At 45.0% G+C, this 14,202-nt stretch overlaps 3 protein-coding genes across 5 annotated transcripts; all 3 read left to right on the forward strand.

The window, feature by feature from the left end:
• Window positions 1–521: 521 nt before the first annotated feature.
• LOC119558130 (dual specificity mitogen-activated protein kinase kinase dSOR1) lies at window positions 522–3,736 on the forward strand. 2 transcript variants are annotated; one of them, XM_037871361.1, is made up of 4 exons: window positions 522–1,035; window positions 2,164–2,803; window positions 3,056–3,382; window positions 3,458–3,736. In XM_037871361.1, the coding sequence occupies exons 1-4, from the start codon at window positions 926–928 to the stop codon at window positions 3,569–3,571; spliced, it is 1,191 nt and encodes a 396-aa protein (XP_037727289.1). In that variant the 5' UTR covers window positions 522–925; the 3' UTR covers window positions 3,572–3,736. The 2 variants fall into 2 exon arrangements, with proteins under 2 accessions (XP_037727289.1, XP_037727290.1); XM_037871362.1 differs by having other exon boundaries at window positions 2,173–2,803.
• Window positions 3,737–4,230: 494 nt separating this feature from the next.
• LOC119558123 (kelch-like protein 5) lies at window positions 4,231–10,025 on the forward strand. 2 transcript variants are annotated; one of them, XM_037871354.1, is made up of 6 exons: window positions 4,231–4,926; window positions 6,676–7,719; window positions 7,779–7,986; window positions 8,045–8,167; window positions 8,224–8,460; window positions 9,827–10,025. In XM_037871354.1, the coding sequence occupies exons 1-6, from the start codon at window positions 4,667–4,669 to the stop codon at window positions 9,917–9,919; spliced, it is 1,965 nt and encodes a 654-aa protein (XP_037727282.1). In that variant the 5' UTR covers window positions 4,231–4,666; the 3' UTR covers window positions 9,920–10,025. The 2 variants fall into 2 exon arrangements, with proteins under 2 accessions (XP_037727282.1, XP_037727283.1); XM_037871355.1 differs by lacking the exon at window positions 9,827–10,025 and having other exon boundaries at window positions 4,233–4,926; window positions 8,224–9,821.
• A 783-nt stretch (window positions 10,026–10,808) lies between these two features.
• Window positions 10,809–13,873, forward strand: LOC119558126 (synembryn). The gene is made up of 2 exons (XM_037871358.1): window positions 10,809–10,998; window positions 11,071–13,873. The coding sequence occupies exons 1-2, from the start codon at window positions 10,918–10,920 to the stop codon at window positions 12,730–12,732; spliced, it is 1,743 nt and encodes a 580-aa protein (XP_037727286.1). The 5' UTR covers window positions 10,809–10,917; the 3' UTR covers window positions 12,733–13,873.
• Window positions 13,874–14,202: the final 329 nt, after the last annotated feature.

A 14,202-nucleotide genomic window follows, 5' to 3' on the forward strand; every position in this document is an offset into this window, starting at 1 on the left:
GAAAATACCAACCGCGAATTAATATTTGTAAAGGATCAAGACTGAAGAATTCGCGAGCCTAACCAAAATGGCACTTGTATCATTTGGATACATTCTACATATAATATGTGTTTTTTAGTTTATTTTTTAATAACAATATATTACCAATAGTATATTGAGATTTATCATAAAAACATTTGGCAAAAACTGTGTTTTTATAATGCTAACAATTAGTTAAAAACTACTTGCTAACAGTGATCATTAGAAACAGTAGGCCTTTAGCTTATTAGATATAATTTGCTTGCTTCAGTTTTGTTTAAAATCAATTCTACATATTTTACAGCTAGTTGTTTTTAGTTTTTGATGTTTTTCATTTTCTAAACTTAATTCTTTATTAATTAGGAGATCTTTAAATTTAAAATGATATATAACTATTTTAAACAATTTATTTTGTTAGTTAAAAAAATCGATTTCATCCTGCGCTATATCGATATTACCGATTTCCCAAGACATCGATGGCATCGCTGTTGCTCCACCTCTAGCATCTGCAAAAGAAAAAAAAAACCAAAAAGTCGGCAAATTTTTTTGCAGCCGTAGTTTTTGCAAAAACTAGTACAGACTTCTCGTTCGTTATTGGTGTTAGAAACTAACTCCAAGTTGAGTGTGCAAAAAAGGGGAAAAAGGTGCAAATTCACAAGCGGCTGGAGAAGAAAACGGAACTATTGCATTGGGCCTCCGCCTTAACCCCCCGTCGCCGACGCCCCTCGCCCCCCTCCAATCCCCCGCTGCGGACGCCGCTGTTCGTCGTTGTGCGCTTCGTTGTTGTTGTTGTTTCACTTGGAGAGCTCCGTTAAATTGTGTTTTCTTTTTTAATATTGTTTTTGTTATTGTTGTAATCTATAACTTATCGGTTGGCACGACGGAATCGTGCGAATATATAGCCGGAATGTCGAAGAACAAGCTGAACCTGGTGCTGCCGCCGGTAAATACGGAGGCAACTGTTGCCGCGGCCACAGTGGCGCCGACGCCGCCGTTCAAAACCCCCTCGGGCACAGAGTAAATATGATACATATTACATCCCCTAATAGATTGCTGGTTTTTTGGCCACCCATGTAGCCCCCGTCCGGTGCTTCCCTCCCCTCCCTCCACCGATCGATCCCTTATTATTTTTTGTTGTTTATCACTTGGGAGTACTGTTAGGAGTCTGTGTCAGGTGGCTAATTAATAACGGTCAATTGATTGATTCGAGGAAATCCAATCCGCCCAGGAAGAAGAAGAGGAGCAGCAGCGAGAGAGAGCTCTCTTTGGGTTTGCTGGTGTGGGTGGTAGCTCTTGGACGTGACGCACACACTCACCTACACAGTGCAGACAGTGGGGGGCACAAGAAAAGGTACACCGCGGAAAAATGTAGTAAAATAAAGTACGTTTTCTTTGAGACCAAAAAATTTGATTAACATCTCATTTCAATCTTGCCGCACTGGGATCCAATAGAGAGCCAATAAATTATACAAATATTTGGTATTGAAAACTTGAGCTATTGTTTGATTGTTGCAACCAGTCTACATAATAAACTCTAATTTGTTTTAAGTGGTAAAAGTGATACCAGAAAAAAACTTGTGGAATCATATGGAATCATAATAAACTCAAATTTGTTTTAAGAAGAAAAGTGATAACATTTAGGCAGAAAAAAACTTGTGGAATCATATGGAATTCATTTAGAGCTGAAGAACTCTTGGTTCTTAAACGAAATCGAAGTTTTCTTTATGTTGGACTTATACAATCTATGAAGAAATATGTATTACTATTTATCAAGTCAATATAAGTCATGATTTTCAATTAAAACATTTCATAAATCACTCTAAAATTGATTTCAGTCATATTACAAAGTAGTTTTGATGTCAAGGAATTATTAATTTTCTAGGTTGATTATAGAGATATGAAAAATGATAATTAAAAAAACAATTTCTAAGTTTTCAATAGTTTTGCCTAAAAAGCTGTTTGCACTCAGCACCAAAATGTAGGCAATGATTTTTTAGAGGCAAGGTTTTACCCAGTCTTTGTAATAATAGCGAAATAAAGTCCTTCCCTTGATCCCATCCCCCACTTTTGAATCCCCTCCCAATGCCTGCACATTATACATTTTCGTTTTGGTTCGCAAAAATTCATTAAGAGGTTAAATTAAAGCACACACAGTTTGCTGGGGAAGCCGAAGACGAGCATCGATGCGCTGACGGAGACGCTGGAGGGCTTGAAGATGGACGACACGGAACGCAAGCGGATCAAGGTGTTCCTCAGCCAAAAGGAGAAGATCGGCGAGCTGTCGGACGAGGATCTGGAGAAGCTGGGCGAACTGGGATCCGGAAATGGCGGCGTGGTGATGAAGGTTCGCCACACGCACACACACCTGATTATGGCCAGGAAACTGATCCATCTGGAGGTGAAGCCGGCGATCAAGAAACAGATCCTGCGCGAACTGAAGGTCCTGCACGAATGCAATTTCCCGCACATCGTTGGATTCTACGGCGCCTTCTACAGCGACGGAGAGATCAGCATCTGCATGGAGTACATGGACGGCGGTTCGCTGGATCTGATCCTCAAGCGGGCTGGTCGAATACCGGAGTCCATTCTCGGTCGGATCACGCTGGCAGTGCTCAAGGGGCTTAGCTACCTGCGCGACAAGCATGCCATCATCCACCGAGACGTGAAGCCGAGCAATATACTCGTCAACAGCAGCGGCGAGATCAAGATCTGTGATTTCGGCGTCTCTGGCCAACTGATCGACTCGATGGCCAACTCCTTCGTGGGCACCCGCAGCTATATGTCGGTAAGTGGTAGGAAAGCTTATAAAAAATATGTATGAGTTTCCTAAACTAACGTATAACCTATGCTAGAGATAGCTACAATTGATCAACTAGAGATTGAGATTTAGTGGAATTCTAAGGGAGAATTTTCGAAAAATGCGTGGGGGATTGGAGTGCATGTGCATAAAGAAAGCAAAGCATCCAGTTGTATATGCATGGTTGGCAAACTATAAAACATTTATATTCCTCACTTGCTAATGGCTCCTTTGTTTCAGCCGGAGCGACTGCAGGGCACTCACTACTCGGTACAGTCGGACATCTGGTCGCTGGGCCTGTCGCTGGTGGAGATGGCCATCGGTATGTATCCCATCCCGCCGCCGAACACCGCCACCCTGGAGTCGATATTCGCGGATAATGCGGAGGAGGGCGGCCAGCCAACGGACGAGCCGAGGGCAATGGCCATCTTCGAGCTGCTGGACTACATAGTGAACGAACCGCCGCCAAAGCTGGAGCACAAGATCTTCTCCACAGAGTTCAAGGACTTTGTCGACATCTGCCTGAAGAAGCAGCCCGACGAGCGGGCCGATCTCAAGACCCTGCTGGTAAATATCATTCATCTCCGGCGGCACGTCGCAATTTCTGCATATACGTAAGCTTTTCCTTCTGCTCTTTTGCAGAGTCACCCGTGGATACGCAAGGCGGAAGTGGAGGAGGTAGATATATCCGGCTGGGTGTGCAAGACAATGGATCTGCCGCCGTCGACGCCAAAGCGGAATACGTCGCCCAACTAGATGCAGATGCAGCTGCAGCTGCATCGCGGCCCCCTGTCTTCTATCCCCTCCCATATCCGCATTTGCTCTTTGTTCAACGTCGCGTTGACGCCGGGCGAAACAACTGAACTATTATTATTATTATTATTAAAACGAAAATAAAGAAATCGAAGTCATACCATGTAAGGCGAGTGACTCTTGGTATATGGTTGGGGAGGTTATATTTTATGAAGATTTTCATTTAAAAGTATACAGATAATCATTTTTAGATTTTGGTAATTACATGCATTGCATTTTTTTTTTAGAAAATGCGTTGTATTTTACATATAAAAAATTAAGGAAAACATTTAAAAAACGCATTGTCAACTTTAGTTTTTAGTATTTATAGTAATTCTCATATTTATAAATTAAAAACAAAAAATTTTTGTATCGTGAATACTGATAGATTCAGGGTTCATGATTGAATGTATTGAAAAGTAATGGTTTTCTAGTTTTTATCATTAAGCTTTGTAACTATAACACATTCCAAGTTTCTAAAAATCACAACGAAAGTTTAAATATATTTTTTTTGGGGAACTCCCCTTTAAATAAAATACTGATGGTATTTTCCTGTAAGTTTAAGTACATTTTCGTGAGCAGCAGCACGGTCACACTCAGAGTGCCCAGAGTTGAGCACAACAGCTGTGCAATTTGTATATAAACAACATATATACACATAAACTAAACACACACACACACGCACAGTGGGCAGCAGGCAGTTTGATAAGCGATTTACAGTTACAGATCCAGCACGCAATTCAATTCCCGGCCAATTGAGACCATTAAAAGAGCGCGGAGCGAAGGCGACACCAGTACCAGCACCAGCAGCAGCACACACACACAGACAGGCAGACAGAGAGGCACGGCAACAAGACGCAGCGTTCTTTGTTGCAAATTACCGTTGCCCGCCCCCCCGATACCGCGCCCCTTCCAACGCCCCCTTCCACTGGCCCACCGATCCACGATCCGCCAGCCAGTAGCTTCCAGCCAGTGCTCCGATGCAGACGTCTCGCTGAGGAGGCAACAAATCGCTGGACTGGAAAGGAGCACAGCACAGGCACAGTCACAGCCACAACCATGTCGGCGGTCAACCAGAAGGAGAGTCCCAGCCGGGACTCGACGGCCTCCACATCCGGCCACATCTCGATGCTGGCGGACAACACGCTGGAGTCCCTCTCGCGGGACTACAGCCTGGGCAGCCTAAACTCGGCGGGCAGCCAGGATGAGTTCTTCCGGTGCCGCGACCATGCGGACAACATCCTCAAGCGGATGCAGCTCTACGTGGATAGCCAGCAGCTCTGCGATGTGGTTCTCATCGCCGGGATCGATGGCAAGAGGTGAGTGATCCTTGGATCCTTTATCATTCCTGTGTGGCATTTGTCACTAGAATTCGCGGTTTACCGATTCCCATCGCTGGAAAGCAAGCAGTGGGGATCGTGTGGAAGTGGAAGTGGAACTCCTATTCCCGACTGACCATTCCCATTCCCATTCCCTTTCCACGGAGACAAAGGAATGGAAGGAATGGCATTTCGAATTGGAAAGTTCATTAGCAATTCTCTCCCGCTTCCTCTTTACCCCATCACCATCACCATTCCCATTCCCATGCCCACATCCCCCTGCCCCAGCTGACCTTCAGTTGGGTTCTTTGTCTGCTCTCTTTGCTGCGCTGTCCCCAACGCAATTTCAACAGTAAACACTCACACGCACTCACACGGTGCACAGTGGTGGGCAAGACGATAGCACTGCGCAGATCTAGATCCAGGAAATGCAGCTGCGGTCAAGATAATAGCACCCGCGAAACCATCGACAAATACAGCTGCTTAAAAAATCCGGTTTCCCTTTCGAATGTTTTACTATTTGCACAAATGTTTACACTAAAGGAACTTTTCTTGGTTAAAAGTAATCAGATACATCAATTATATCCCCTTACAGACGGTATAATATCATTTTGGAATCAATATTGCAAAATTCACTTGTAACTATAATGGTTTATTTACCAGACAACGTTTGTTATTGAATGGGTTTTAATTACATTATTGTTTATGACAGTCATTTGCAATTTGTTTTGCTTATCGAAAGATATGCAGATAAGCAGACTTAGTTGTTTATCACAAGATTCGTAGTAATGTCAGCACTGGATAAACTAATTCGAAAGTTTATTGAACTCGCGAAAACTGCAATTCTTTTATAAAAACATAGAAACTTTGAACTTTTTCTATTATTCTATGAACATATATCATTTATCTAGTAAAAACCTTGGGTTGCAAAGTTGTGATATTCTTTTTTGACCTTTGCTGTGGCGTGAACCTTGCCGCAACAGTGCAGAAAAAGAGAGAGAGAGAGAGAGCAGAAGAGATCCCGATCCCGAGTGCGAGCTTCAAAGAGAGGATCCCCATCTCCATCTTAATTTGTTTTTTTTCTCCCCGAACAATGGCAATGCAACGCAACAGAGAGAAAATATCCGTCTCAAGAAACAAAGACGAAGACAGAGAGCATGAAAAGATATAGATATAACGATTTGCGATCCGAGTGCAGTTGCAGCTTTATTTGATTTCTTCACCCGCTCGCTGCACTCAACCGGTTTTGGATCGTGAAAACTTGTCGATCTGTGCCATGGTAAACAAAGGGAAAAGAACCCACCGTCCTACAGTTGCGGTCGCAATAATAGTGGTACAGTGCTCACTCGAAGCAGTGAACTAATAAGAAAGGGGAAAATAACAGAATAACATTGATATATTAAAAATCAGAGCATCATTTCTTCCTATTTTAATAAACATATATGGAGTTAATATTTTTTTACCCTTGTGAGAGTTCACATAATCTGAAATTTGTATACTTATCAAAATATTTGTTCAAAATGATATTGTAGTTCGATTTTTAATAATACCAAGACCCGCATTTCCCAACTACTTATAGAATCTTAACCTCAAAATAAATTAGCCCCTTAAAACCCAGAAGATCGTTCGAAAATGCCTACTATTGATAAATCCGTCCAACAGTCGATCCCAAAATGCTAGTTATTAATAAATCCATAAATATCTTTCAAAAATACTTAAACATCTATTAAATCGATTCCAAACATGCAGAGTCCCCGCCCACCGCCTGGTGCTATCGGCCTCGAGCGCCTACTTCTCGGCCATGTTCACGGGATCGCTGCGCGAGACCAAAGAGCAGGAGGTGACCCTCGGCGAGGTCCATGGCGATGCACTGCATCTGCTCGTGCAGTACTGCTACACCGGCTTCATCGAGATGCGCGAGGACACCGTGGAGACGCTGCTGGCCACCGCCTGCCTGCTGCAGCTGACCGCCGTGGTCACCGCATGCTGCAACTTCCTGGCCCGCCAGCTCCATCCATCCAACTGCCTTGGGTTCGCCTTCTTCGCGGAGCAGCAGAGCTGCACCACGTTGCTGCGTCTGGCGCAGGCCTACACCTGCCAGTACTTCATGCAGGTGTGCCAGAACCAAGAGTTCTTCCAGCTGAACGCCGACCAGCTGGGCAAGCTGCTGTGCAGCGATGATCTCAATGTGCCCTCCGAGCAGGATGTCTTCCACAGTCTAATGTCGTGGGTGCGCCACGATTCCACTGCCCGTGAGCAGCACATACCCGAGCTTTTGGCCCTGGTGAGACTGCCCCTGCTCCAGCCGGCGTTCATCATGGATCACGTGGAGAACGTGTGCAATGCCAACGAGTGCCAGCAGCTGGTGATGGAGGCCTTCAAGTGGCACCTGATGCCCGAGCGACGATCCCGGATCGCCACCGAGCGGACTACGCCGCGCAAATCCACAGTGGGCCGTCTGTTGGCCGTCGGCGGAATGGATGCCCATAAGGGCGCCATCAGCATCGAGAGCTATTGCCCGCGATTGGATAAGTGGACACCGTGGAAGCACATGACAGGCCGTCGCCTGCAGTTTGGCGCCGCCGTCATGGAGGACAAGCTGATCCTTGTGGGCGGCCGCGACGGGCTGAAGACCCTGAACACCGTGGAGAGTTTGGACCTGAATACGATGGCCTGGGCGCCGCTCAATGCCATGGCCACGCCCCGCCATGGACTAGGGGTGGCGCTACTGGAGGGACCACTCTATGCGGTGGGTGGTCACGACGGCTGGAGCTACCTGAACACCGTGGAGAGGTGAGAGGGGGTCAGCATAGGAGTAAGCATGCAAAAGTGAATGTTAAAATCCTTTCCAGATGGGATCCCTTTGCCCGCACTTGGAGCTATGTGGCGCCCATGTCCTCGATGCGCTCCACCGCCGGTGTGGCTGTCCTGGGCGGTCGACTGTATGCGGTGGGCGGACGGGATGGTTCCGTCTGCCATCGCTCCATCGAGTGCTACGATCCGCACACCAACAAATGGAGCCTCCTGGCGCCGATGAACAGACGACGCGGCGGCGTGGGTGTAAGTATGGTGGCAGCTCTTTGGTGATCTTTCGTAGTAACTCCTTTAACCCATCCAGGTGACGGTGGCCAATGGTTTCCTCTACGCCTTGGGTGGCCACGATTGTCCAGCTAGCAATCCGATGGTCTGTCGCACGGAGACAGTGGAACGCTATGATCCAGCCACCGATACCTGGACACTGGTGAGCAGGACTCCATCTACGATTCTGTTTCAATTCTGATCCTTCTAATCCCACAGATCTGCTCGCTGGCCCTGGGCCGGGATGCGATTGGTTGTGCCCTGCTCGGCGATCGCCTGATCGTCGTCGGCGGCTACGATGGCAATCATGCGCTGAAGAGCGTGGAGGAGTACGACCCGGTGCGGAATGGATGGAACGAACTGGCGCCCATGGGTTTCGCCAGGGCCGGCGCCTGTGTGGTGGCCATTCCCAATGTCATACCGCCGGCGGCCCAACAGCCGCCGCCCAGTGCTACAGTTTAGTCTAAACCCACTCCACTTTCGGTTGCAGTGTAGGCTCGTTGAATGCATCGCTAGTGGGTACGGTTTACGGGTATGGGCTTGTATTCCGGGTTAATAGGAAGCTTTCTAGGAACTATGTGCATTTAATACCCAGCCAAACTTTCACTTTATTAGCTCAAACTTGAGCTAACTAGATATTTCTGATAAAGAAATTACCTATAAAATTTAGTATGACAATATTTTGGATCAAAATGATGGGGGATCTATCATAAAAACCATTCCATAAATTTGTAGCTTACTCATATAGATATCTTTTTCCTCAAAAATACAACTGTATTATAAACAATGCATTTCCTGTACAAAATTCATGATGTTAAACTTCAAATATCATTCCACACTAGCAAAATTATACAATAACTACTTCCTTTGAGTAACCAGAAAATATATCTAAATTGTTTTCATAGTATATTCAAAACACTCCTAGATTTTAGAAAGGTTAGAACGAAATTAGAGTTTTGAGTAGCTGCACCTGAGCCAGAAAGCGATGCACTTAGCGAAAACACACTGCACCCAGTTCTATAGTAGTTGTTGTTACTGTTGCCGTGAGCTGCTCGTGGTTGTTGCTCGTGTTCCCTAACCCGGAAAGTTTGAAAATGCAGCTCACCTTCGCCTCGCTCTCGTCTGTGTTCTGACATGATTCCCCGTGGTATGGCATACACCCAGAATTCACCAACTTCCCGCACACCCAGCACACCCTGTACTTCCTGTAAACCCCCCCACTTTTCGGCTGCTATCTAAAAATAAGTAAACTAAAACTAAAATAATAGTAATAACAAAGACCCGGAGAAATCTCATAGGTTCTAAGAAGTGCATGTTGCGAGGCTTCCAATCCTAAAATCGATCCCTAGTTGTAATTAACCAACGTATTTCACACGATCCTCTAGATTTTAAACATCCTCCATCCCCCTCACTCCCATGGTGTCGTACGCTTCACACAATGCATGCCATCTCGCTCGCACCGGTGACGGGCCCACATTCCATATAATTATATCGTATATATTCTAGATAAGACTGCGCCAAGCCAAAATTTTCAAACAAAAAATTGCTCATTTTTGCATGTGAAGTGTGCGAAACCATTAAAAAAAAAAAAAACGAAAACAATCAAAAAAGACAGCTGCAATTGCTTAGTTTTAGTTAGTAAATACGTATGTATTCCATGGAATGATTAAATTTCGACCTCTGCATCGTCATTTTGTACCGATATTGCTTAGTAAATCTAGATGTGTGTGTGTGCGTACATCGAGCATTTATTTCTAATTGTTTATTATGTTTTTATTTCTTTCTTTTCCCCTTTCCCTTCGATTGCATTTAAAAAATAAAGAAAAAGAAGAAGTGGAAGCCAGTGAGATTGGATCCAATCTGCTATAATAGGCGTCCCAGATCTGTCGAGTTTGTCGACTACTATAACATGTAAATGCAAGACAGACAAGACAACAAACAAAGCAAACTATAAACATTAAACTATAAACATTTAAGCCAAGCTACAAAAAACACAAGAAAACGTAAAAAAAAAAAAAAATTCAAAAGAATCCAAATATTACGTATTATTTTATATTTACACATATATATATTTTTACACAAAACATACACTGCATAAATGTATACACTGGATATGTATTTTTTGTAATAAAAGCGAAAATAAAACAGTTAAATTCTCTGCAGATGCAAGTTTGAACATCGAAAATTATATGGTTTTTGGATTTAGACGGTTATCAATGGGTGTTATATTAAAGAAGGGGTTTTAAAAAACCTATTCTTTATGGTTTTGATTTTTTGATTCAAAATTTGTTATAACAAAAAGGTTTTACAATGGGTGTTATTAAAGAAGGGGTCCTAAAAAAAAGATTCTTTTAATGCTTTTTCGTTGATTCAAAATTTGTTTTAACAAAAAGGTCGGAAAATTAGCGGTCTAACTAATAACTAACATTCCATTACCTTTTTATAAACATGCAACAATAACTTTTCAGATTGAAAAAAAATAAATGAAAGATTACAGCAATCCCAAGACGAATAGGAAGTCTATGAGTCAAAAAACTATTTTTTTTATATGATGAAACTTATATAAGTCTCAAAATCTGTTTACTTGTGTATAGGGTTTTTTCTACGAAAAAAGATTAAAATAAAGATTTGATTTATTATTTATTTTTAACCAATTTTTATTTGCTGAATAACTAGCTATGCTCAGATTAATATGTTAAATTAAAGCTCTACAATTTTAGTTTCAAATATTTAAGAAAAGGGTATCGTGCTTAACCGATACTTGTGTAAGTTCCGATAGTCGAGCAGTCCGGCAACGCCGCGTGGTATATATCAACGGCCGCGACGGGGTCACACTGGTGGAAATTAAAAAATTAATTTAATTAACCCAAAGGACTTAAAGGCACCCCTCAACGAACGGCCATCGCTGGCGACATGGAAGCGGAGCACCTGAAACGTCTGGAGGCCAAGGAGGCGGACCACATCCCCGCCATCCTCGGCGAGTTCAACACGAAGGTGAGCAATCTCGCAGAGAATCTCGATGATTAAGACCCCAGACCCCTCCCTTGGGAATCTTTTTGCCCGCAGAATGCGGACCTGCTGATCTTCGACAGCTTCCGCACGGACAACCAGTGGCACGAGCTGTGGCTGGCCATCTTTGGCATTCTGGAGGACCAGCGGCTGAGTCACTTGCATCCGCAGTGCCTGAACACGGTGAGGATTCTCACGCGCGACGAGTTCAGCCTGCAGACGAACTACATCGAACAGGAGGTGAACACGCTGCTCCGGCTGGCCAGGATCGAGGCGGGCTCCCTCAAGCTGCCGGCCACCCCGGATGAGCTGAAGCAGCAGGAGCGCGAGGAGCCGCCCAGCCAACTGGACGAGCCCAGCCAGGCCCAATCGGAGGTGATAGCCGAGGCGCTGAAGTGCCTGTGCAACCTGGTCTACCAGAGCTCCGACTGCCGGCGCCAGTGCCTGCGACAGCACTGCCTCGACGCGATCCTCAAGCGGGTGGCCTCCTCGATGCGCCATCCCTGCGCCCTGGAGTACTACGACATGAAGCTGCTCTTCCTGCTGACTGCCCTGGAGCCGGCGGCTCGGTCCCGCCTCCAAATCGATCTCAATGGCCTCACCTACATGACCAAGTGGCTGGACGACAAGCTGGGCGAGGAGGCCGCCGGCGAGGAGCAGCTAAACATTATCTGCGAGCTGCTCAAGGTGATGTTCAATGTGACCAGTGCCCCGGACAAGAGTCCCAACGAGTACGAGATCCAGAGCTTGCATTTGACAGGAGTGCTGCGGGAGCTGCTCCTGCGCTTCGGCGACATGGCCACGGACAAGGACCGGGCAGTGGTCACACACGCCATCAATCTGCTGACCAACATATCGGGCAGCTGCCTAACCGAACTCACCCTGCGCTGCTCCAATGCCGAGGTGGAGTCCCTCAAGGACAGGGAGCAGGACAAGGAAAAGGAGAGGGAGAAGGAAAAGGATGCGGAGGCAGGAGCCCGAGCAAAGCCGCGCCAGTGCTGCTCCCAGTGCTTCGAGAAGCGCAATGTCCGCAGTCTGGACATTCTGCTCCGCTATTTGCGGCAATCCCTGGCCCAGCAGGAGGCCGAGGCCAGCTCGCATGAGCTGCTCTCGCCGGTGCTGACCGTGCTGGTGAAGTGTGCCCGCAGCGACCGGGTGATGCGTCACTATCTGCGGCAGGAGATTCTGCCGCCGCTCCGGGACGTGAGCCAGCGACCGGAGATTGGCCAGGAGCTGCGCAACCATCTGTGCCGCTTCCTCACACTGCCCGCCATGATCCTGCGCGATCTGTCCGCCGAGCTGCTGTTCGTACTGTGCAAGGAGGACGTCGGACGGATGATCAAGTACACGGGATATGGCAACGCGGCCGGACTGTTCGCCAAGCGGGGCATACTCGACTGCCGGCGAGTGGAGGGCGCCGACTACTCCTCGGACAGCGAGGACAGCGACACCGAGGAGTACAAGCAGCAGCAGCAGGGCATCAATCCCGTGCTGGGCTGCGTCGAGCCGCGCAGCAGGTCTCATCTGGACGACATTAGTGAGGAGCAGAAGGAGTACGAGGCCCTGCAGCTGGTCAATCTCATTGAGCAGCTGCGTCAGGGCGGCATCGTCAAGCCGGCGCTGATTGACAAGGATGGGCGGCCGCAGCCGCTGGAGCACATCCTCCAGCTGCAGGAGGAGCTGCCGCAGCAGCAGCTCGACCAGAAGCGGAAAACCTAAGCCTGAACCGAATCCCGGGATCTGCTATGGCACAACTTCCAAAAAGCTACCAAATAATCACCCTACACTGCATTTATTTAATAGGTTTACTATCGAATGTAGCTTTGAATGTGTTCCAAAACCAGAATAGCTTCGCATTGCTTTCGCTTAATTGTTATATGTATTATCTGTCGTTAAAAATAAGTATAAAATTGAGAATTTTAGTTAATGATTCCTTTATGACATTGCTCCGAAAACATCTCATTATAATCCCACAAGTTTGTATTCAAAAACGAAGTATTCTCGTTTGGATTTCCATGCAAAGCTATAAGTACTTAATCATTTAATTCGATAATGATTCACCTGTCTTCTAAATGTTGTAGCTAAACTATGTATTATTGCTAGTGCTAGCTAAAATCATTATAATCGATCGTATTAGAAACAATTTGTAGAAATAATCTCTCACCTTTTATAAATTATTTAGCTATGAGTTTGACTTTGTTCTTTTTTTCCCACCTAGTTTTGCCTATTGATTTGTTTAGCAATTTGGAGTGTATTACCATAGCATCCCTTCCCATAGATAATGTACCGCTTGAATCGATAACTAAATGCAAAACAATCGTTGGGGTCTTCCAATTCCAGGAAGTGGAAAGCAGATCAACATAAACGAATCGAATAGAAACCAAAACTGAATTATATACACAGACGATCGCGCATTGATCAACAGATAGGCAAATCTCTGACTAATCTTTATAGTACTTAAGTGAATGTATTTATAAAAATCCCACTTTTACACTTACGATCTAAGTACGGGCTCATGGAATGGCTCCTATGCGGATTCTCGGACCTAAAAACTGTCTTATAAGACCTATTTCACTCCCGGCTCCTAAATTATAAACTCTAACTCTAACTGTAACTCTAGGATCTAGCTAAACTAACTTAAAAGTGGGGCACCTTTGGTTCCCACTCATCCTCAAATTGTTTGTATCCAAAGCTATTCTATGTTGTAAATTCCGCATCAAGAGGGTAAAGAAAGAATTCCGAAACTTTTAAAGTCACGTGTCTTTGATCTATATACAGGAAATCCTATATAGAGCTTTATTGTGTTCAATTTGCTATAGCGATAGAAGACCTAAATATATACAACATACATCAGAACGTAGTAATATTTGTTGCCGTTAATGTGTGTGCGAGTCTTAATGTGCATCTATCCTAAGCTTAATAATAAATCAATCAACGTCTTGCTAAATCAATCGAACTACCTATTTTTCTATCCATTGGAGGCGAAGCTTTGGAAATGCATATTTCTTTGTAGTATGAAGAAATGGGACGGCATTAGATGTTGGATAGGAAGGATTAGACCATTCCATTGAAGAATAAAAAAAAAACTCTTAAGATATAACAACTTACATCCCTTATAATCCATTATTTTCTTAAAAAAAATCGTATTCCAATTGATTGTTAAGATTAAAGGACCAAAGAAGACCTATA

This window comes from Drosophila subpulchrella, chromosome X (genome assembly GCF_014743375.2).
Source record: "Drosophila subpulchrella strain 33 F10 #4 breed RU33 chromosome X, RU_Dsub_v1.1 Primary Assembly, whole genome shotgun sequence".
In the NCBI taxonomy this organism is placed as follows: domain Eukaryota; kingdom Metazoa; phylum Arthropoda; class Insecta; order Diptera; family Drosophilidae; genus Drosophila; species Drosophila subpulchrella.